The sequence below is a fragment of the Globicephala melas genome, chromosome X (assembly GCF_963455315.2).
Source record: "Globicephala melas chromosome X, mGloMel1.2, whole genome shotgun sequence".
In the NCBI taxonomy this organism is placed as follows: domain Eukaryota; kingdom Metazoa; phylum Chordata; class Mammalia; order Artiodactyla; family Delphinidae; genus Globicephala; species Globicephala melas.
The window spans coordinates 121,311,484-121,336,531 of record NC_083335.1 but is presented as its reverse complement, the minus strand read 5'-3'; the positions used below and the strand labels follow the sequence as shown (position 1 = coordinate 121,336,531).

Sequence of the window (25,048 nt, the reverse complement as noted above, 5' to 3'; positions counted from 1 at the left end):
ATGGCAAATCTAGACTAAGTCACTCGTTGACTAAGTGAGACTGAGGTTAGGAACATCAAATGCCGGCAGTTGGGCACCAGCAATCATTTTGGGGTGAAGGAAGTATTCTAAAATGGGATTATGCTGATGGTTGCATAACTCCATACATTGACTCAAAAAACACTCCTTGAACTTTACACCTTGATGAGTTGATTTTATGATTGAAAATTATACCTCAGTAGAGCCCTTAAAAATCACACTTGGTTGAACAAAGGAATTTGGTAAAGAGTCAAAGAGACTACCCTGGATTACCATTTAATCAGTGATGTATCTAGGTTATACCAATTTTCAAAGCATTGTCAATCTTCAGGACGTCTTCCTCCATCTTTGGAGGGAAGTCTCCTTGAATACTGCCTCTCCTCCCGCCCCGGGGAGAATTTCAGATGACTCAGATTTCACGCATTGATGGTGAGCCTGAAAGCATTGAGAACTGGGTCTTGGGAAGGAGCTCTGGCATTTAGCTCACCCCAGACCTTGCAGAATGGCCTTTGTTTGGGTCTGAGCCAGTCCAGCGATCATGCGCCTGAGTTTCCAGCTGCAGCTGGGAAGACAGAAGAGTTTTATAAGAAGAAAATCCAGAAGAAGGCAGGAATATTAGGACAGGCTCGTGGGAAAGGCAAAGTCCAGGTATGGAGTCCTAATTAAAGACCTTTCTTAATGCCGACTGCTGTGGGAAGGCTGGTGCTCAGCAGAGTTGGTCAAACTTTTTTATTTTATCTTTTTTGCGGTACGCGGGCCTCTCACTGTGGGGGCCTCCCCCGTTGCGGAGCACAGGCTCCGGACGCGCAGGCTCAGCGGCCATGGCTCACGGGCCCAGCTGCTCCGCGGCATGTGGGATCTTCCCAGACCGGGGCACGAACCCGTGTCCCCTGCCTCGGCAGGCGGACTCTCAACCACTGCGCCACCAGGGAAGCCCCGGTCAAACTTTTTAAAGGGACACATTTTCTGGGAGGGAATCCGCTTCGTCAGACAACATTTTCTCTCCCCTAATCCATTGCATGTGTTTTGACTACACCTTCATTTTTCTAGTGTCTTCTCTTTTTTAATGAAAGAGGTGACCTGTTTCTCTACAAACTTAGAAAATCTTCAAAAAATTGAAATGTTTTTCAGAAATGAGAAAGATTTTAGTTCTGTCATCCGTGTAGCCTGTTTCTCTGAGAAGGGGATTTCTTATACGCTTCTTAACATTATTCTGCCATAAATTCAGCCCATGAGAAAGCTTTGAAATCAGTTTTATATTGATAAACTCTGACCAAAACAGCCCAAAAGACAGTGGAGCTAATTTGAAGAGTTTTGTTTTTTTTTTTTTTAGTTTAAGTTCTTTCAGCACAGTGGAATTCTTGGACGTGAATTGATTTCCATGTTAAGCTGATGACTATAATAGGCAGACACGTTTGTGTCATGGTACTTTCTAAAAGATGGGACTTGAACGTGCTGTAAGGAAAACAGGTGGTCTCCTAGAAGACTTCATTCTCCTTTCAAGTAGATGACGTGAAACTGGTAGTAGGCTTGAGTTTCAAAGGGTCTTGGGCATTTCTTTTCCAAGCTCTTGTCAATGACTTTAGATTAGATTGGTAACTTGAAATTGTCTACAGTGGGAAAATTTAAATCTCAAAAATCAACAAACACGAGGGATCAGGTTTCCACCTACCATCACTGCTTGTACTTGTTTATCCACATGAAATTGACCATAATCAACCCGTATTGAGCTATAAAACCAGCAACATCAGATCTTGGTTTCAAAATATGTTTAAGCCCCTCTGAGGTATGTAGAACTGACGGAGGCTTTCCAGCTACAAGTGTTGTGGGTGATAGTGACTAAATTTCCTCTCCCTTAACCCATGTATCCGTGGAGGAAGGCAAAGACCGTTTTAATTGATGGCCACAATTTGAGTTATCCAGAACTGCCATAGGCGTACCTGTGGGCTGTGCCTGTCTATAGAAAGAAGGCAGTTGAGCTAATTAAACACCTCAAGTGGTATTGAATGTTTTAGCTTCTTGTATCTGGAAAATAGAAAAACCAAAATGGCACACTGCATACGGAGAGCATAGGAGAGTTTTGTTTTTTACCTTTTTTCCGTTTTTTTTTGGCGTGGTTAAGGGACCCTCTGTTCATTTTGCCTACATGGAAATTTCAAGGCGGTTTATGTTTCAGGTCATCCAGGTAGGTGACTTCATTTACTTATTTATTTATTTATTTATACAAATAGCAATAACATTCAAGCAATATTTAATAAGTGTTTCAAACACAGAAAAAAATTATTTATACTGTTCTATCTTGACTTCAGATATACTTATTGAAAGTGGTAGGTTGTTTACAGTTGACAAAAGGAATAAATAACGTGCAGTGTTCTCTAGCTACTGGGGATAGGTGAGTCTTCATGATTTAAATAAAGTAGCGACATTTCTGATTTTTATGATAAGTGTTGTGCTTTTAAGTTCTTATGCATGAAACTAATGTTGGTTTTAAGATATTTTGCTTAAAGTTCTTTCATGTTTATTGTTTAAATGTGTTTCTTCTTACATTACGGAATTTCCTAAGCAAACTGTATCAGTGACATTTCAGAAATTTATCTAGATTATAACATGTTAAAACTAGAGGAACATTTGAATACTTCATATGCATTTCTTTATAAAATGTGGGAAACCCTTTTTAAAATAATTTTCTTTTTTTTTCAACTCACATTAGTTTTTTTTTTGCAGTAGTATCATTTTAACCCCCAAACTGCATTTTCACAGAGTATCTAACATTTTTCGCAAGTAACATTTTGAATTTGTTCTTCTTGACATGTTTATGTTTATATGCATTTTGCATCTCCCTATTTCATGTTTTTGAAATCCAAATGTAACAGATTTCAACTTTTTGTATGACATTATTTTTTTTTCTTTTACTGGGGTAGTATCTCTCTTTCTTCTGACTTTTTTGCAAACCTGTTGTTTTTGAATTCTCTTTTTTCCCTTTATTTTCCTTCTCAATATGACACCAGGAGCCAACACAAAGAAAAACGCTGATGATATAACCAGTAATGACCGTGGTGAAGATGAAGGTATTTTTTGTTTTTTTTCAAAGCTCGACCTTGGTGCATGATTTTATATCTTTCGTTCTTTTTTTTTTCTTTTTTTTTCATTTCAACCTGTTTTTCCTCCCTTATCTGAAGTGAGTACACTTTTGTGTGCTTTATTTTCTTCTTGTTTGGAAACCACTGTCATTTTTAATCCCAATGACCGTGTAGATGACTGCAAATCACCTGGGAGAACATGTATAAATGTTTCTCAGTATGAAGTGAGTAACAAAATGCAATTTACAAGGAAACTCTTTTTCTTTTTCTTTTTCTTTTTTTTTTTGGCTTGGTCACAAGAAGAGAAAGTGAAATTTTAAAACATGCATGTATGCTTTCTTTTCTTCCTTCCGAATGTTATTTTATAATTTTGTATTTTGGAGCTTTGGTCGTCTTAATTTCTTCTGTGGACGGTGAGACACCTCAGTAGAACTTTTCAGGGGGTTGGCATTTCTGTTTTTGTTTGTTTTTAGTGTTTTTTTTTTTCAAACATACTGATTCCAAAATGGGGCCTTCAAAGAATCTTCTCTGGCTCACAGTAAAATACATGAAAAAGTGTCTTAAAGAGAAGCTGTTTCTTTCAGAACTGCCTTTTATCAGCTTTAAAGAAAAAAAAAGGGGGGATGGAACTGAAATTTTTCAAAAAGTTAGCTCTATGCATCTTTGTCTTCACACCACAGCTGCTTTAAGAACATTTTTCCCCGAAAATGTTGTGGAGAGTTTCTTCTTGAAGGAGCTCAAATTGTCTGACAGATTATACTCTACAAGTAAAGTGATTTTTTTTTTAAAGATGGAAGCTAACATGACATCTAAACCATCATTAGCACATTGTATCCGCTTCCTTCAGCAGAATAAATGGTTTAGAAGAAAAGAAACAAAACATGTTTCAAGTCAGCCTTTGCCGGCTCTAAGGCTGTGTAGGCTGGGTGAAAACACGTTTTTCCCATCTGAGTAACAAAATGCATGGATCTCCGTTTCTTTACCTTAAAACGTTGAAGGCCCTCGGTGGGCCTATGGTCCTCTGGCTGAAAGGCAGTTTAAAGTGCAGTGGGGAGCTCTCCTTGCTGGGAAGCAAAACTGCCTGCAAAGTCCCTTTTCGTCACTTGCTTGGTTTTCCTGCCCTCTTGCAGTTTTTTCATGAATCAGTGGCTCTACGAGAAAAGAGGTTTTGCCTACGTTGCTTTCTCGTGCCCGCGGTTCTCTCAACACTAGTGTTAGTTAATTTTTTTTTTTAACCTGCGTTCATAGGGTTCTCCCTGCTTCTAATAACCCTCTAAGAAAGTTCTTCTGATGGCCTTGGAGTATCATACCTGCACCTGAATCCGCAGCTAGCTTCTCCTTTATGAGGCCTCAGGACACCTATAGTTTTATCCGTATCCCTGTATAGCCAACTACGGGTGTTAGTTTGCATCTTGCTTTTTTTCTGGCTTTTCAGTGTATTATTCCCTTTTGACCGTTAGGATCTGTTTTCCCAGTGCTCACCAGTCAACCTTTATTACTGTTAACAGTAATTTTCCTTCTAGTTTTTTCCGTCTAGTTTTCCTTTAATACCAAGAAACTATGATCATTTTCTTCACTTTGCACGAATCTGGCATCTGGTTATTTCTTTCTCAACCTCATGAGAACCTTGTTCTTTGTGTCTTGGAGGTAAGAGCCGTTAACCTAACGTTTTCTGTGAGGGAACCCCGTAAAGCAGCCCTCAAAATCTCAACTTCTTCCTTTCTCACAGTGGAGTAGCGTGCCGCCTACTGCAGAATGGGAACATAAATAAGGGCTAACACAGCAAATCAGAGTCCAGAGAGAGGGATGGATAGTGTAAAACGCCAGACCCCTGTAGGGACGGTGATTTATTTAAAAATTCCACGTACCATATGATGAGTGAAGGATTAAAAAATGATTTTTACTTCCTATTTTTTTTTTTTTTTTTTTTTGCGGTACGCGGGCCTCTCACTGTTGTGGCCTCTCCCGTTGCGGAGCACAGGCTCCGGACGCGCAGGCGCAGCGGCCATGGCTCACGGGCCCAGCCGCTCCGCGGCAGGTGGGATCTTCCCGGACCGGGTCACGAACCCGTGTCCCCTGCATCGGCAGGCGGACTCTAACCACTGCGCCACCAGGGAAGCCCCCTATTTAAGTTTTACAGGAGAAAATAGTGTTCTGCGACAGATTAAATATCTGCAGACACAGGGGCAGCTTGACACTTTTTTCTGCACTTGACTGTGACCACTGGGTTTCTTTTGCCTTCGGGATGCCCTGTGGTGGCGCCCAGGAGCCTGTTCTGAGATCATGATCGTAATTCATTTTATATGCAGTCACCATCCAAAGGGTGGTTTCTTTCCTTAAAATTCCTTTCTGATAGTTCAAAAGTGTCTCCATGAATTAGGGGAAAAAAGTTTTTATTTAAGAAAAAATGAAAATAAATGTACATGGATACATTTGGTTTTCTTCTGACATACAGATATTTAAATGACACACACACACATATGTATATACAATACATAAATATCCAGAAATCATCAGAATCAAGGTCAGGATTCTTCAGCATTCAAGGAAAAAAAGCCCAAGGAATGATTTCCACCAAACTAGTTATTTCATCACAACTTTTCAGAAAGTAGGCTCTACAAGTAGACATATGGTCTCCAAACTTCTGTTGTCACAGAACATTGCAAAATAGGCTTTTCACATCATTGTTAAATAAAATAATAATGACTCTGGGTGCTCTGGTTGCAAAGCACGATGGGAGTTTATATTCCCTGTAAAAATATGTAGCGTCACCACACTTTCATCTTGAGGTTGGAATCTTGTGCCATTTTTATCCCAGCTCTCCTCTCTCTCTCTCTCTCTCTCTCTCTTTTTTTTGTCACTTAAGTTGCAATGTTACTGCAATCAGTAAATTAGAGAAAAAACACTTGCTTGGACATTTTGTGTTGTTTTTACACATTTCTGTCCTGTTGATCATTTTTAACCATTGATTTGTTTTTTGTCATCGTGGGCCCTGTACTGAGAGCTTACAGTTTCATGACTAGTTCTATGTTCTCGTTGTTAAGTTGAAAATGAATCTATAAGCTCCTCTTTGACTGAAGATAGAAGTTACAGTAAAAATAAATGATCATTTTGACGTTGGTTTCACACTTACGTAGATGATACAAATACATTTTGTAACAGATGCCCTTGTAGGGTTTGAGCACTCTTTAGGGAAGATGTATTTCATCTCCATCCTTGTGTATTTAGTGTTGTACACACATACAGAGACCTACACCTGCACACACGTTCCTTCCAATGCCTGCGTCATTTCTATGAGTAGAAAATATAACAACATGGACCATTTTCCTTAGGCCATCTTACCAAGAACATACCTAATTTAAAAAGGGGCCATGCGATGGATTCCAATCTAAACTAGGAAAAGTCCCCCACGTCCTTTGCCCTTGACTTAGCATCGGTTCATCAGCATGATGTTTTATTGTGTTTCCTTACTTGGCTTTTTTTTCCAGACATCCATGATCAGAACAGTAAGAAGCCAGTAATGGTGTACATCCATGGCGGGTCTTACATGGAGGGCACAGGCAACATGATTGACGGCAGTATTCTCGCGAGCTACGGCAATGTCATCGTGATCACAGTTAACTACCGCCTGGGGATTCTAGGTGAGTGATTCCGTCTCGCTGATCACCGCACAGGAGGCCATGAGGAAGTTCTGCTTTCGGTTTGGGGCTCGTTGATTCTTTTGATTTGGGGCTCGTTGATAGAGTAACTGTGTTACTCTAATTCCTAGAAATCTCTACTACACAGAGCTCACTTCATGCTGCAAGATATATTTGTCCCTTAACGTTCACGCAGCGCCGTCTGTTTTTTGTTGTTGTTGTTTTTCAAAGTTTGCACTTTTTAATCCAGGAATTTCATTTCCTAGGATCCGCCTCAAACAAATGCAGCCTCCAAGGTGATCAGATGAACATGATACTTTATTGAAAGCACTTTTCTTTCTGTGGGCTTAGCCGACATAACCCTGTGGAATGAACACAGTTTGGAGACGTGTCTGATGACGCATTTGGTAATAGGTGATAACTTGGTAATGGTAGATAACGGCCACAGACATTAGCTTTCTTTTGTGGTTTTGTAGGTGTGTTAATCAGTTAATCGTTTGTCGGAAAATCTTTTACGTAATTGCTTAATGCGTTGTCTGTGTCTGTTGTATCTTGAAGAGTTGCATGGCTGTTGTATTTATGTGAGGTGGAATACTCCTATTTGAATTTTGTAATTTGATGGTTTTCCATTTTATGTAAATTTTATGATTTATGATGTAAGGACATTGGCCAAGTGCATAGGAATTCAAGAGCAGCTCTCCGTTGTTTCGGTGTTAACTTCGTTTTTCCCCAACTGGGGGTTGGAAAAATAAATAACCTATTTTGAAGTTACTATTTCGAAGCTTACCTTCTTCTGTGGTTTAGCCTGCTCTCGGTCAGTTCATGAATAATATTCCTAGCCTATGTAACAACGTTCGTTTTCAAGGCAAAAATGCATTGAGAGGATGCAGAAAATTGTTTACAGCAGGGTGGCTATGAGAATGAGATCTGTATGTCACAGGATGGTTACGGTAAAAGCTATGAAAAATAAAATGGACCAACGGACCTGTTTCAAATAAGAAACAGGGCTGAAATGTTTTCTCCAAAGAGGCAAGTATCCCTAAGAATATTTTATTTTCAACTTGAGGTTTTACTTTTGTTTTGAGCGTTGTATTTCATTCACTACTGAACACATTCACCTATAGAAGACCCCGGAGTAAGGGGATGAGTTGTAGGTGACCTTCTAATTTAGAAATGCACATCGCCCACAGATGTTTGCAAAGTTGGGCATTTGGGAGCATCGATAAAGTACTGGAAATGTCAGGTTTTTAGGATGAAACACAACAAAAAGCCTCAGAGTCTAGAACCTTCTTGATTTCCTTTTCTTTTCTCGTCGGTGCCAGGAGCCAGGTCTTTGTGGGATGATTTCCGTGCGTGTTGCACAGCAAGGGTGGCATGCCTCTCTGAATGTTTTTCAGAAGCCTCTGGCTAGTTGACTTGGCTACTGGTGTTTGAAACCGGAAATGTTGTTTCTTGATGTTTTACAAAAGGTCCATTCTAAGGAAGAGGTGGGCAAAGGAAGCCACGGACCAGGGCTTGCTGCTAGCAGCCCTTTCAAAGAGGGCAGTGTGGGCGTCCCTCGGTAGCATCACCAGCTCTGGGCGTTGCTTTCTGAACAAAGCAATGGGCTTGGGTGAGTCCTTGCTTCAGTGGAATAACAAAGCGTCCTCCTGCCTGCACAACACGGTGGTGATGTGACTTAAAAGGTTAGATTTCAAAAGAAATCGATTTTCTCCCCCCCCCCCCCCCCCCCCGTTGAACGCCAAACTGGTATTAAGCAGCTTAACACAGTGATCTCTTATCTATTTGGCCCATTTGTGAATCTAGAAAAGTACTGTGGGAATTATACACACCTTTATTCTTTTATTTTAAGAAAAGAAGAAAAAAATAGCTTGCTTTTAGAACTTTTCTCATTGAACAATTTTAATTTTACCTTTTGCTGCTGAGCGTGAAAAAGAAAAAATCTTGGTAAGATAACAGAGGGCTGTGAGAGTTGTGGCCTGGAAATAAAAGAAGCAGTTTAGCATCTCCAAGCCAGTCTATTTACATTCCACGAATGAGTTAGTGTGAAGCTGTGCACCACAGACCCCCTTTTATCTGATGGAGCGCAGTGTGCCAGCTTTGCTGATTCTACAGGGCGATAGAGATTTTTTAAATGGGACTTGGTATATTGTTATCAGGGACCTTGCACGGGCTACCATCCTCTGGAAAACTGTGCGGTGGCCATTTACTTTTTGCTTGCAGGACATCCCCAGTACCACTCACTAGCACTCTGATAGGAATCGATGTTTTTACCAAAATGTCGAAATAGTGTTGGAGGTTTTTTTTTCAAAAGTAGGAAATGCATACATGCTGTTTCTCTGCCCAAGGAATGGAAAAGCATTGTTTGAGAGGATTACCGTTCTTTTCCAGAGTAACAAATGCTGTTTTCCTACCCAAAAGAAAGGTTTAGGAAGATGGGTGATGGTCAGAGGGAAGCAGGAGGCTGGCGTGGAAAGAACGTAGATTTTTATAATGAGATAAGAACGAACTGCTTGGTGTCTGTGGTGTGACATTGAGAAGGTCAGCTGAGTTTTTCGGAGTCTCTCTAAAAGGTGGTCCCATTCTCTCTGTGGCAAGGTTATTGTACATACCATATAAACATCCTATGGGTTTATGTACGTGAAGTTTCATAGCCCAGCACTAGGAACCAGTAAACCCAGACAGGTGATCATTTCCAGTGTTATTAATAGCCTTGGACATCTTATTAACATGACTGTTGGTCCACTGGAAAAAATCGCGACTGGCCCAAACGGTAATGTCTGTCAAATACTGACTTCTAAACGGAACCACCTTAATTAAACAAAAGCGATGATAAGACGCTCGTAATAAGACACAGATGACAGGATCTTCGCACGTGCTTTTTGAACAATGAATATTTTCTTTAATCAGAACTGCGTCACACAACCTTGCTAGCCATTGAGCATGTAATTTATTATCTAATCCAGGACACTTTGAAAATTGTTAATAATGCTCTTAATAAACTGGGATTATTCCAGGCAAATTGGGATGTACCATCACAGCTATAAAGTAATTATTCATACCCACACAAGATCTAATGAACCAACTGGTGGTCCATTTATTTTCAGAGGAGATCTCTTTTTAAAGCATATTTCCTATGCGTCCTTCTGTATACCTTTGTCATTAGGAAAGCATACATAGCTAAAAGTTGAGTTCTATCACATCTGCCTCTATTTTTTTCATGGTGATTGTTCAAAGACCATTGCTATATAAGAGGAATCTCCTCGCTGAGGCTTAGCGATGGAAATGCCTGGGATTTATTTATGGGTGGCTCTTACTTCTGCTTGCCTTCATTAATCGTCTCTAATTTGCATCTTCAGTTGGTTAATTAGACCTCCATTCAAATGCTGATTTTAGTTTAGCTGAAAGGGTATTACTTTTTTGGTTATCCTATGATTTGATGCCTCATGCAGGCTTTAAACTATTTTGCTTTGAAACAATCTTATCTATATGCCTCGGCACGAAACTCATGGAGAGCCCGCGGTGTGGCCATCACTGGACATTGTAGCTGCCCTTCATTTAATCCTCATACACTCCCTTGGAAGGGTTCCCTTATCTTACTTTTGGGGAAACAAAGGCTCAGAGGTGATGGGACGGACTCACAGTGGTACAGGTTGTAGGGATTAGAGCGGGGATTGGAGCCCTGGTCTAACAGTATTAATTAGGTGAACTGCCGTAGGAAACAGTGCAAATCTTTATATCAGATCCAGCTTCTCTAATCTCACAAAACGTCAGATGTGCCTATGGTTGATCTAGATATAAAATTGCAATTCGATGCTTACGCTGTATTTTTATGTTCCTTAAAGTGGGTCCTTCATCGCTGATGCATTTTCATCAAATCATCATTGATGGTCTACTATGGTGCATGGTGATGTGGTATTGGCCCCAACGATGGCATCTGTGAAATCAGAGCTCTCAGACACAGTAGATCTAAGGCTGTATCAGCGAGTCAGGTGTCTAACCTCTTACGCCCATTCTGTTGCCTTGTTGCTGTCTGTGGCCAATCAATGGAATTAAGACAGTTGACCCAGAGAATGACTTTGAAACCGCACAACCCACTTTGGGACTTGAACCTGTGGACCGGGACTCAAACTCAGCCGGAACCCACATTGGGACTTGAACCCACTGTCTTTTGATTGAGATCCCACACCTGGTCTCAGCACTGAATGGAGCTCAGGTTCTTTATGTCTCAGTGCAGAAAGAATTCAGTGAGAGACAAAGTGATAGGTAAGAAGTGGATTTATTTAGAGAAATACACATTCCATTGACAGAATGCGGTCTGTCTCAAAAGGCGAGAGCAGCCTTGGGAGAAACACACTGCACAGACAGAGTGTGGGCCATCTCAGAAGGCAAGAGGCCATGAAGTATGGGGTGGTTACTTTTTATGGGCTGGGTAGTTTCATAGGCTAATGGGTGGGAGTATTATTCCAAGTTTTTGGGGGAGGGGGTGGAGATTTCCAGGAATTGGGCCACCACCCACTTTTTGGCCCTTTGCGTTGGCCTTGGAACTGTCCTGGCGCCTATAGGTATGTCATTTAGATGCTATTGTATCACAGTGGGCATTCAATGAGGCTCAAGGTCCAGTGGAAGTCAAATCTTGCACCATCTTGGACCTAATTGATTCTAGTCAGTTTATGGCAAATCCTCAAGGGCTATGTCATTCTTTTAGAGGTTCTGCCCTGTCCCCTTCCCTGCTGTTTCAACTTCAGTGGATTTCTCACCTGACAGGTATCTTACAGTCTTTTGAAATGTTGTCCATAGGTTTATATAACTGACTTTTTCAAGGATTAAAAAAGCATCAGAAAGACCTACTCATTTTTCAAGAAGTGTAGCTACCCTCAAAGTTTTTATCTCAGGGAAGGTTGTGTAATGGTGTTTCTGAAGTTGCCTTTCTCTTTAAGGTTATTAATTGCGTAAGACTGCTTTCGTTCATGGGTGTCGTAACTTTAAAGGTAAGATGGAAATGGTTTTGAAATAAACGCACAGCAGGAAGAGCATTTGAATGAAAGGCACGTGACTTGAGCACTATGCGTGCTGTAATGGCTTGGCCACGTGGCATTCTGGTCCCCTTTGTGGGGTCTTAGTCTCCATTGAAATGGAAGGTGGGTGGGCTGGCATTGGGAGGAAACCCTTTGACGTCAGCCAGAGCAGTTTCACCCTTACCTGTTTGATACATTGCTGTTCCACGTCAGATTCCGTTCATAAAGGGGGTCCGGAATCACTGGAGGAGGGGCTTGATACCTGCCTTCAGAGACCTGGGATCTGAATTCCAGGTGTGCGCAAGCAGTTTACATCAGGGGTATTTAGTGGTTCTAACATGCCTTAGGTACCGCTGCTGAAAAATGTCAATTTCCGATTTATATTTCTCTTTCACTTGGGAGTTAAAGATGTTTACTATTTGGTACTTTCACCATTTTTTCCCCCTAAAAATCCTTTCTTCTTTTTCTTTTCTTTGTTTTTATCTTTTACTACAGATTTTCTCTTTTTTTAATTAATTTTTATTGGAGTCTAGTTGATTTACAATGTTGTGTTAGTTTCTGCTGTACAGCAAAGTGAATCAGTTATACATACACATATATCCACTCTTTTTTAGATTTTATTCCCATATAGGTCATTACAGAGTATTGAGTAGAGTTCCCTGTGCTATTCAGTAGGTCTGTTATCTATTTTATATATAGTAGTGTGTATATATCAATCCCAATGTCCCAATTTACCCCTCCGCCCCAATCCCCCAGTAACCATAAGTTTGTTTTCTACATTTGTTACTCTTATTTCTGTTTTGCTAATAAGTTCATTCGTACCATGTTTTTAGATTCCACATATAAGTGACGTCATATGATATTGTCTTCCTGTGTCTGACTCACTTCACTCAGTATGACAGTCTCTAGGTCCATCCATGTCGCTGCAAATGGCATTATTTCACTCTTTTTTATGGCTGAGCACTATCCCATTGTGTGTGTGTGTGTATACACACCACAACTTCTTATCCATTCATCTGTCGATGGACATTTAGGTTGTTTCCATGTCTTGGCCATTGTCAATAGTGCTGCTGTGAACATTGGGGTGCAGGTATCTTTTTGAATTATGGTTTTCTCCAGATATATGCTGACGAGTGGGATTGCTGGATCGTATGGTAGCTCTATTTTTAGTTTTCTGAGGAACCTCCATACAGTTCTCCATAGTGGCTGAACCAATTCACATTCCCACCAACGGTGCAGGAGAGTTCCCTTTTCTCCACACCCTCTGCAGCATTTGTTGTTTGTAGACTTTTTGGTGATGTCCATTCTAACTGGTGTGAGGTGCTACCTCATTGTAGTTTTGATTTACATTTCTCTGATAATTAGTGATGTTGAGCATCTTTTCATGTGCTTTTTGGCCATCTGTATGTCTTCTTTGGAGAAATGTCTATTTAGGTCTTCTGCCCATTTTTTGATTGTATTGGATTTTCTTTTAAATCACTCATGGAACACATCTTCCTTATCAAGTCAAAAGTTCATCTATTAAAAAACAAAAGTTCATCTATAAAGAAAAAAATATCGTCTTTCCTTTCAAGGATCTCCATGCTACCCCCTAAGTCCATCCTCTTCCCTCTCTGCTCAGATATCCCCCGATCAGATGTGTGACCGTGAGAAGCTTCCTTTATCCATCCTCAGAGAGAAACTGCACATTATTTAGGGATGGAAGAATGCTGTAAGAAGCTAAATGGGTAGACAGGAAGGATGAAGTATTGCACTGAGGGAAAATATAAAGTGGAAAAGTACAGGAAGTTTGGGAGAAGTGTGAGAAAATGGGGGGCAGAGGCCAGGCACTTGATGTGGGACCAGTCACAACCCCAGAACGGAAAGAGGGTGGAAGGAAAGATTGAAAGCCCTTAGAATAAGACCCTCTGTGGTGGGCGGGGGAGGTGATGGGCCAGCCTAACCACAGGCTCCCGGACTCATTTCTGCAAAGCTCCCTGATGTGTCTCAAGACGGAATGAGGGTTAGAGGGAGGTATACCCCCTAGATAACACAGTCATAGGATGGACACAGTGCATGGGGGAAGGGAGGGCTGGCGTAGCTTCCCTGATCCTAAAGTTATGCCAAAAAGAAACTAAACAAGATGCTTCCCCCTTGCCCTGCCCCTCCCCCCAGTGTCTTTCATCATCTTCATCAATAGCTCTCTGTGCATTTAACACTCATTCGGAAATGCTGTAATCTGGACTCTGTTGTTGCTCGTGTGTTGCTAAGAACCAGAACTCTGGACAAAAACATCTTAGCCCGGTTTTGTATCAATGATCATTTACTTGGGTTTTCCTCTTCTGCCTCCTGGTGGCCAAAAATGCCCATTGCGTTAATTTGATTTGTTCTGCGATTAAGGAATTGGCCTGGTTGTGGATGACGTCTCTTGCCTCTGGGATTTTGCAGGCACACGGCGGGGGGTAGATATGGAAGCCCCTGCGGTGGAATAAAGACCCTGACATGAGACAGATGCCTTTTATGCAGAGGTTGATATGAGCCACCGAACAAAGAGGATCCCTCGCTGTGAGGTGACAGAGGGCCACAGAGGAAAGTAAAAGTCTGCAGCAAATAAAGACAATGTGAAAGGATGCGGGGTGGTGATGAAGAGGCAGAAGAGACATTTTTATTCAATCTCAAATGCACAAAATTATCGACTAGCATGTGCCTTATGACGGAGCATTTCCTTGATCTCTTTGTGAACGATTCAGAATTTCTTAAAAGAAGTTGGCCTGTTACTTGTACACGCGTAGCCATTTTTGGAAATCACAATGCCCGGATACACTCGATGCTCGGATACTCTTATTATATTTAATAAGTACATATTTTCCACTTAATTGATTCCAGGGTGTCATGTCAGTAATAATCACAACGGGGTATACATTTTTTTAAAACGCTCTTTTCCTGGACATGTTTACATCCAAGACAGAATCTCTTAAGATGATCCGTTCTACGTGAAAGAAACCACTTTCTCTGCTCTGTGTGCTTTCCTCATTTTGCTTCTCACCTAGCCAAAGAAGGCTTGATCATTTTTCGTTGATCAGGATAAGGTGGTGTCTGTCTTAACGGGGAAGAACACACATGAACCTCACTCTGAATGAAAGGAAAGGTGTGATGGGCATTGGGGTATCGGGCAGCGGAGAAACTGGAAAGTTCCAAGGAGGAGTATTCAATTTAAGCGCCAAGATACATTAGCTTGATTGGGGTGAGCTAGAGATTAAGTCTCTGGCAGTCATTCCGTCAGATAAATGGTTTTAAAACAATGCCTGAAAGAGAAATACCTGCATTCTTCCTATGTACCTTTTCTTCCTTCCCTAGATGTATTCAAGGAATTAATCCTTCCAAGTCAGATCACTGAAAAATCTCTAAAAGGCAATCAGAGTGGGAGTTTTAAAGACCACAGAGGCTGAAACACTCCAGGACTGGACAAATCGTGGCCTGCACATCATTTTTCTTTTTTTTCCCCTGAAAGTATGCATTGCACATTTTACAGGAAGCGTGGAGTGAATATGCACATGTCCACACTCACCACGGCGGTGATACCGCAAAAGGGCATATTCTGTTCTAATATAACTCTCCTAGTATTGTCCAATCATACGTCAATCAGTCATGGGCTTTATGAAAATAAATCCTTGGGGACATAAGGCTCAAAGCGAATGTCTGAGGGATCAAAACGTAACGCAGACACGGCAGATACACCGTGCATTTAACAATGTAAAATGTATTTTTCAAATAAGATTACTTAGTAACATATGGATTGCGTAAGTCCCATCTAATGGGTAGGGCAGCTTTTCCTTTGATTAAAAAAGATAATAATAATAGCTCTTTGGAAAGAAGTGTACAATTCTCAGTATAAAAAAATCAGAACTAGTTTAGAATGGTAAATGCAACATTCCTCTGACATGACAGCCATTAGACAGGGTTGAGCTGGGGTCTTCATGCAAATAAATCAATTGCGAGACTCTTGATCCCTTTAATTATTTGAGACTGCAGGCACTGGTTTTTGTGGTATTCAGTACAGAGGCTTTTATTCTAGGTTCCTTTATTATGGGGAAAAGGCTGTGTCCTGTGCAGTGGGTCTAGTCATCAACAGGTGGCCTGAATACATGCATTCTTATAAAGGTGCACATTTCACTGTAGACAGAGGTATGAGGTCATCTCCCAGAGAAACACTACGAATTCCACCAAAGACACCCAAGATTCGTACCGGAGTTGGGAAAACAGTTTTGGAATAAAGAATTGTTTCCAGTTTGGGTTGAGAAATGTTTTCTGTCTCTCAGAGTGGCTGCTACATCTTTACTAATATATCCCAGTAATGGTTTAGAGGCTCAGTTGGCATATGACAGATAGATAGATAGATAGATATTGATATAGAGAGGTAGGTGTATATATATATATAATATTTAGATATATAGAGAGGTAGGTATATATTATATAAAGATACCCATAGAGATAGGTGTATATATATTATAGAGATAAATAGAGATAGGTATATATATGATATAGAGAGAGAGATATATGTAGAGAGATAGGTATATATATGATATATAGAGAGAGAGATATGTGGATATACATATATATATATATCCTCTTGTCCCTTCTTTATAACATAAACTTATAATACCATGTAGAAATGTCACCCATCTTTTCCTGTAATACTTCTTTGTTAAACCAGGCATAAGAGTTCACATCTGTCCAAAAAAGAATCTTGTGCAAATGGCCTTATCTATTTCTACATTCCTTTTTTCCCCATGCTATCCACTTTCTTAGTTATATTTATTTTAGTCGTATTTATCTGTTTCTCCCCCCTTTATCTCTAGTTAGTTAACTTCCTCGACTTCAATCATAGTGTTCACCAACACGGTTCTCCTGAGGACCACTCATACGTTGTTAGCCTTTTCTAGGACAGTCCGAATTCTTTCAGTGGCCTTTGCTGCATCGTCGTTTTTCTTCATCTTCTTGTAAATGGCCCACTGGTTCGTCTCCACTCCCACCTTTCACTGTCTGTGTCCTTTATTTAAAATGGTTTATATACCATGTTGTGCATTGAACGTGTACAGTTCCATGGCCTTTAGTATATTCACAAAGTTGTACCGCCATCAACACCCCCTAATTTTTGAATGTTTTCATCACTCCAAGGAGAAACCCAATATTTATTCTTCTCAGTCTCCAAGGACTTAGGCGACCATTAATCTCCTCTCTCCCTGTGGATCTGCCTTTCCTGGACATTTCATACAAAGGGAGTCATATGCTGTGTGCTCTTTTGTGTCTGACGTCTTTCACTGAACATGATGTTTTCGACAGCCATCCACGTGGTAGCATATATCAGTACGTGGTTATTATTTATGGCCAAATATTTACTCCATTGCATGGATATAACATGTTTTCTTTATCCATTTGTCTTCTGATTTGTATTTGGTTTGTATCCACTTTTTGGAGATTATGAATACAATGCCATGAACATCCACGTACAAGTTTTTTGTGGGGATATATGTATTCGCTTCTCTTGGGTACAAACCTAGGAGTAACATTGCTGGGTCGTATGACAAAGCTGTTTAATCAGCTAAGTAACTTCCAAATTCTTTTCTAGAAAAGTGGCTGCACTATTTTACATTCCCACCAGCATGAGGGTTCTAATTTCTCCACGCCCTTACCAACACCGGTTCTTGTCTGTCTTTTTGACTACAGCCCTCCTAGTGGGTGTAAAGTGGTACCATTTGATGTGCATTTCCCTGATGGCTAATGACATTGAGTACCTTCTCGTGTGAGTATTGGCCATTCGTATATCTTCCCTGGAGAAATGTGTACTCGTATTCTTTCCCCGTGTTTGAGTGGGGTATTTACCTTTTCAGTATTGAGTTAAGAGGGTTTCTATGTTTGTTTGCTTGTTTTTTTAAAATGGCGTGTTCTGGATACATGTTCCTTAGCAGATACAGGACTTGCAAATATTTCCTCTCATTTTGTTTTCTTCCCACTTTTGGGATGGTGCCCTTTGAAACACACATGTTTTTCATTTCGATGAAGTTCAATTTATCTCTTTTCTCTTTCTGCCTTTGCTCTACGAAGTCTTCACCTGACCTAAGCGCTCACCACTTTATTCCTATATTTTTTTCTAAGAGTCATACAGTTTTAGATCTTGTTTTAGACCAGATCCCTTTTGAGTTAATTTTTTTTTTTTTCGGTACACGGGCCTCTCACTGTTGTGGCCTCTCCCGTTGCGGAGCCCAGGCTCCGGATGCGCAGGCTCAGCGGCCATGGCTCACGGGCCCAGCCGCTCCGCGGCATGTGGGATCTTCCCGGACCGGGGCACGAACCCGTGTCCCCTGCATCGGCAGGCGGACTCTCAACCAGTGCGCCACCAGGGAAGCCCTAAATCTGCATATCTTTATATTTTTATCAGATTTTGACAGTTATAAAAACAGTTATAAATGACAACCAAAAATGGCTCCAGGTGTTGCCAAGAGTCCCCTGGTGCGGAGTGGGTGGGAAGCATGAACCCGGTTGAGAACCACTTACCTGACTTGTACTTCCCTTCTCTGAGAGCGAAGGCGCACAACGGCATTCTCGTCTTGTACCAAAAAATCCACACTCCGTTCTGTATGGGTTTGTTTCTTCATGTGCATGGTGTTTACTTCCTGTAACCGATTTCTTAGCTCCTTGCCGGCTGAGGTCATAGCTCACATTGTCTTTGTCTCTACTGAGAGTTTACCAGATAATAAACATCTTCTGGATGATTTCTCCTGGCAGTGTTCTGGCCTTCACATTGCGAAATGAAATCTCAGTCACAAAGGAGAAGAGTATATTAACGTCAACATTTTTTGTTTTAATTGCAGAATGAGTGAACTCCTAGCTGTCAACATCCAACGTCCTAATTTTATGGAAACCGTGCTTATTTCCACTTCTGCAGCTGTTGCTTTTTCGCAAATACTAAAGGTTTCATTTTCTTCGAAACGTGTACTGATGCTAGTGTCATCAGCGGAGGATTTATTTTCATTCCATGTAGGTTAGCTTGAATGGAGACAGTTTTGCTGGCGGTGTGCATTTGACCTTGAATGAAAACTGAAGGTTTTAAACAGTATTTTAAATCTGCATATCTTTTTTTTTTTTTTTTTTTTTGCGGTACGCGGACCTCTCACTGTTGTGGCCTCTCCCGTTGCGGAGCACAGGCTCCGGACGCGCAGGCTCAGCGGCCATGGCTCACGGGCCCAGCTGCTCCGCGGCATGTGGGATCTTCCCGGACTGGGGCACGAACCCGTGTCCCCTGCATCGGCAGGCGGACTCTCAACCACTGCGCCACCAGGGAAGCCCTAAATCTGCATATCTTTATATTTTTATCAGATTTTGACAGTTATAAAAACAAACCAAAACAGTAGAGGTGTCTAACAGAGATTTTTTTTTCTTCAACTCTTTGCATGGGTATTTCAGATAATTATGATCATTCTGAACCTTTAGAACTTCCCTACTAGTTTTAAAAGAAGCAAAAGCATTTTTCCTCATTGGCTACAGAACATATGCCTTTGTCCCAGCCATGCATAGGGCCGTATCTCACATTTTCTTCTTAAATTACGAAGCTGTAAATATAAAGCAAAAACTGCTGCTGTGCTGTCTTCTCTCCACATTTTCCCTCTCTCACGAAATCCAATTGCAAATGCTCCTCGATGCCCTACCTGGGAGTTGCAAAGTGGGCACTAGCCATCTCTAAGTGGAGGTTCCTAAAAGTTAACAAAGAAGATTCATGTGGGTTTTTAAGAAGGGATTTTAAATACATCTCAAGTTTTAAAGTGACTCCTGGACTTTTCAAAAAATGAGCGACCTTCTTCTAATGCCTCGCCGTTACTTTTCAAATTCAGTGGCTTCACACACTGCCCTTTAGAGCAGCTTTGGTTTGCTGGAGTCCAGGGTTTGGGAGGTGGTGTTATTTACTTTTTGTTTTCACGCTTGCTCCCTGTTAATTCAAAGAGATCACTGAACACTCTTTTCTGGTTTTAGACACTGGTGAGTGATGATTGTTTCTTGCACAGAGACTTAACCAGGTATTGTGGAAGAATTTGGTACCCTTGCTCCCTGATTCACGGATGCTGGCGTGACCCTCAGTGGTGGTGGGACCTGCACTCTGCTGAGGTCCAACTTAGAGGATGGATAACAGGACAAGATGGGGAACAAAGATGCCTAAACCCCATGAGACCTTAGCCCACTGCTCGCAGAGGGGTGATGTTTTTTCTGAAAGGTGACCTCATCTTATTGCTTTACCAGCAGACTCTTTGGCCAGTGAAAATAAAACTGTCCATTATAAGGAAATTAACTTTAGATTTTAAAAGAAAATTTCCTAGGATACTTCCAGAGAATCCTACTTGCGAAGCAAAGATATGTATTCCTGAATTGGGGATGGTGGTTGTTGGGAGAGATTCATTGGAATGGAGATAAACTTCCTTTCCTTTTGGCCAACAATTATACTCTTCTTTTCTCCAGATTGGCCAGATGATTGGTTTCAATATATGGGGGTAGTGTGGGCAAGATTGCTAGTAGTGTCTGATATGACTGGCCCAATTCATTAATCTTCCTTCCTTAATTAATTTACATGGAGAGCCTCTTTACTCTGAGAGAGTTATTTTCTAGTTTTATTGAGATACAATTGGCAAGTAACATTATATTCCTTTTAGGTGTATAACAGGACAATTTGGTATTTGTCTGTGTTGCAAAATGTTTAATAAAATCAGTTTAGTTAACATCTATCACCTCATAGTTACATTTTCTTTTCTGGTATGAGAACTTTTAAGGTCTGCTATTGGGAAATAAAAGTTTTGGCACACGTATAAATTTAGAGAACATGAAACATTTGAAGATAGAGGTGGAACTGTAAACATGTATTATTAGTCACTGGAATTTAGTATTTCTTGAATTTGCAGTGGGATTTCTGTCTGTTAACTTTGGAAGATATCAATGGTGTAAAGTTAGCAGCATTAGCCTTTTATCATTTATCCTGAGGCCATCTGTTTGAAGTTCACATGTGGGAACTCTCCTATCCTTCTGTGGGAAATAAAGATCATAGCGACTCAAAATCAGTAATCACTAAACCGATGTAGTAAAGAGTTCTGTGATGTACATCGTACCTAAAAAGTAGGATCAAAATATTTAATGCAGAAGACAGTAGACTCACCAACCTACCAGCCCATCAGTCAGTTCTTGCGGATGGTAGGCTCTGTATCAGAGTCCTGACTTAGTGAGCCAGGAGTTACCATTTTGGGTTTCTGGATCGTGGAGGAGATGGGGGGTGGTCTTATCGGGGCAGCAGGCAGGAAACCTTTTTCAGGGCTCCGGGCAGCAGCATTTCACCAACCAGCAGAGAAGTGTTTCCTGATGTTAGCATTCCACACTGCAGCACACTGGTGCTTGCCAGTTGAGTCACTTACGTGTACATGACAGGTAAGGTGACACCTGCCTTACTTCCACCTGGCATTAGTGCTCATGGATTCATCTTACTGAACCAAGACATGAAATTGCAGTTCCTTATCCATGTTTAGCAATATTTCGTTCACTGATTGATTCTCTGTCCCCTTGGAATAACTAGGTGTGGGATCCACTTAGACTTTGAGTCTCAAGTCCAAATCGCCATGAAAGTTAAAATGTAACAAGAGAAGTAATAGAAGAAAAGTACAGATGGAGACTTACGATGCAGAGGTGTCTGTTCTGTTAGCAGAGGGCAGATGAGACTGCCTGAGGTCAGGGTTGAATCCAGCTGAAATAGGGACCTCTGGTGTCTACTGCGTCGTACGCATTCAAATGGTTAATTCTGTGTTACGTAAATCTCACCTCAGTACAAGACAAAAAGTTCGAAGCTGGCCCATGCCTCATTGAGCTCCCCTCTATAAAACTGTGTAAAAGGAGCCCAGTCTGCAGCCAGTTCTTAAATGGAACGTATAAGCAAACCAAACAGCAAACCAACAGGACATGGCAGCGCACACCACATTTTATTGCGGGGCCGAACTTGACCTTTTTTTTTTTTTTTTTTTTTTTTTGCGGTACGCGGGCCTCTCACTGTGGCGGCCTCTCCCGTTGCGGAGCACAGGCTCAGCGGCCATGGCTCACGGGCCCAGCTGCTCCCAGCATGTGGGATCCTCCCAGACCGGGACACGAACCCATGTCCCCTGCATCGGCAGGCGGACTCTCAACCACTGCGCCACCAGGGAAGCCCTGAACTTGACCTTTTACACCCCAATGTCTCAACTTGAATTCAGAGCGAACTTGAGTTGCTAATTCTATGCTTTTGACCAGGTAAAGACCTCATTTTAAGAAATTTCCTTAAAACTGCAAACTTACGGAAAAGAGAGAATGTTGTATGTATCCATTCAGCAAGTCCATGTTATAAGCATAGTAGTTACAGGGATCTTGGGCTCATATCTGCATGTTTCATTTTGCATTTGCCTCCACTGTTTTGTTAGCAAGTATAGTTTTAATTTATGTAATGTTTAGAGTCCATATAAATGTTAATCATTCAGAGTTTGAGGAGAAAATTAACCACTTACGATTTGCATTTACCACTGTTCACCTCCCACTTTAATTCCTTCAGAAATGACAAAACCGGTTGCTAAAGTAGTGATTTTAAATATTTACCAATATATACCACTGGAATACTTGTTGCTGTTTGTGAAGAAAAGAAATGCAGCAGCATCCTTAGTGATTATTTAAAAAATAAGGAATATTCTTTAAGGGAAAGAATTTCAACTCATCTTTTTGGTAGTCAGTGGCCATTCATTTCTGCTTGTATTGTAACCTGTTAAAATGATGACTTAACAAAGAGAAGGGAAATTAAATTCGCTAGTTATTTTTTAATGCCATATGATTTCTAGTTACAAAGGCATGCTTAAGCCCCGTACTAAAAAGAGGTGAATAAAATAGGACAGGGTTCAAATAAAATTCATTTGGGAAGGTGAATATGTTTTCAGAATGATTAAGTCTTTTGAGATCCCATTTTGGTGTAGTTTTCTACCATTTCTTAATGTATTCTTCATAACCCCCAAATTATTCAGGCTTTGAGCCAAATACCGACATGTTATTTACTTTTGCTTGGGTTGTAATAAAATTTGGGACTCTTAGTGAAAAGATGATTTTCATTAGTAAAATTGTTATTGGGTGTTTAGAGTTGGTGCTTATTTTCTGTTGCTTCTCCAACCACTGGAAATCTTCCTTCACTTTTCTTTCCCCACACTACAATGAGAGATCGAAGGGTGGCCCTATTCCCATCCCTTAAACCTGTCATTTTCTTATCCTTATTAACCTGTGGGCTTGAGAACCAGGCAAGGACCTTTCCCAGAAGAACTGGCCGGGGCTGGGTGCTAAGATGACCAAGAGCTGTGTAATGAGGGCTCCACGTCAGACCATAAATGCTACCCTGTTCATGAAGACAGGGCACACTGCTTAGAGGTGCACCATCTCAAATGCCTTTGGAACACCTAGGACTCTGGGCACTCACATAATGGGTATGCCATGTGACTTCAACCATTTGTTAGCATGACCTTAAAGGTCCAAGAAATGTATCAATATCATCTGACCATTTCGGGGGGGGGCGGGGGACTCATTTTAGTCACAAATGCAGCACATCAAAATATGGATACATCACATTGTGAGAGAACGCGGGTGTGTACATCTTTACGGGATCTCCATCATAGCTTCTTCTTAAAGTTTCCAGTATAATTCTTGCGAAGGAATTGTTTTTTAAAAAGTTTTTAAACGTTTAGGTAGTTCGAAAGTAAAATGTAATTTTAAAAGAATGCTCAGTTGTTATTTCGGGCTTTGGGACATTGAGTGGTTCTGGAAACTTGACACCCTTGATCCAAATGCCATATTTGTCAAATTGCAATATTGACCGGACTGTGGCAGCATCTAATATGAATCCTGAAACATCTAGTTACATCCTGATACTTCGTCTTGACCTTCTTCTTGTCTGGCTACAGTCAGCCATAAACAGCTGTATTCTCTAAATCTTCAGGGACATGAAACATTGAAATCTGTTCAGAAAATGACCATCACGGTTGTCTGGTATCGAAAAAGGGTGTGTTTTTTCGTGTAAAAGGTGGTGGAACCCAAAAGAATGGGGGAAGACACCCCTGAGTGTGTAAGCCACGTACCTCATTGGCCCCAAGAGATTCCTGTTTTGGTTTTTTTGGGTTTTTTTTTTTTCGGTACGCGGGCCTCGCACTGTTGTGGCCTCTCCCGTTGCGGAGCACAGGCTCCGGACGCGCAGGCTCAGTGGCCATGGCTCACGGGCCCAGCCGCTCTGCGGCATGTGGGATCTTCCCGGACCGGGGCACGAACCCGCATCCCCTGCATCTGCAGGCGGACTCGCAACCACTGCGCCACCAGGGAAGCCCTGTTTTGTTTTTTACTTTAATTTTTATTTTATATTGGAGTATAGTTGATTTACAATATTGTGTTAGTATCAGGTGTACAGCACAGTGATTCAGTTATACGTATACATATACCCATTGTTTTTCAGGTTCTTTTCCATTATAGGTTATTATGGAATATTGAGTAGAGTTCCCTGTGTATACAGTAGGTCCTTGTTGATTATCTGTTTTATATATAGGGGTGTGTATATGTTAATCCCGAACTCCTAATTTATCCTTCCCCCTCACCTTTTCCCTTTGGTAACCCGAGATTCCTCTTTTAAAAACCCAAACCCTGGGCTTCCCTGGTGGCACAGGGGTTGAGAGCCCGCCTGCCGATGCAGGGGACACGGGTTCGTGACCCGGTCCGTGAAGATCCCACATGCCGCGGAGCGGCTGGGCCCATGAGCCATGGCCGCTGGGCCTGCGCGTCCGGAGCCTGTGCTCCGCAACGGGAGAGGCCACAGCAGTGAGAGGCCCAAGTACCGCAAAAAAAAAAAAAAAAAAATCCAAACCCTGCTGAACCAGAAAGAACAAATAAATTGGCTTGATGTTGAGTGACACAAAAAGAAAAGCGTATCTTTGCCCCCTCTGCCCTGTCTTCCATTTCCTGTCCCACCCTTCACATCAAATGAAACACTGCTGTTTTCATTTCCTCAGTGTACCTTGTAATATTTCTAGGAGTAGATGTGCCTAAGATCCTGCCCTCTCTTTTTGCCTAGGGATACTTTTGGTCTCATATAAATAGACAATATCCAGTTTGAGAAACATGTAGCCCATTGTAACAAGTGTTATCTTTTTATTCCATCAATTTTTTTTTTTTTTTTTTTTTTTTTTTTTGCGGTACACGGGCTTCTCACTGTTGTGGCCTCTCCCGTTGCGGAGCACAGGCT

The 25,048-nt window shown here is 41.3% G+C and overlaps 1 protein-coding gene across 18 annotated transcripts in view; it reads left to right on the top strand.

The window, feature by feature from the left end:
• The window catches only part of NLGN4X (neuroligin 4 X-linked), a 346,752-nt gene that overhangs the window by 208,152 nt on the left and 113,552 nt on the right, over positions 1–25,048 (top strand). For 16 of the 18 annotated variants that reach the window (XM_060292229.1, XM_060292227.1, XM_030837310.2 and 13 more), the window contains 2 exons: positions 3,027–3,086; positions 6,587–6,739. In XM_060292229.1, coding sequence (XP_060148212.1) covers positions 3,027–3,086; positions 6,587–6,739 — 213 coding nt within the window. The remainder of the gene's footprint in view (positions 1–3,026; positions 3,087–6,586; positions 6,740–25,048) is intronic. The other 2 variants (XM_030837311.2, XM_060292237.1) reach the window with 1 other exon arrangement.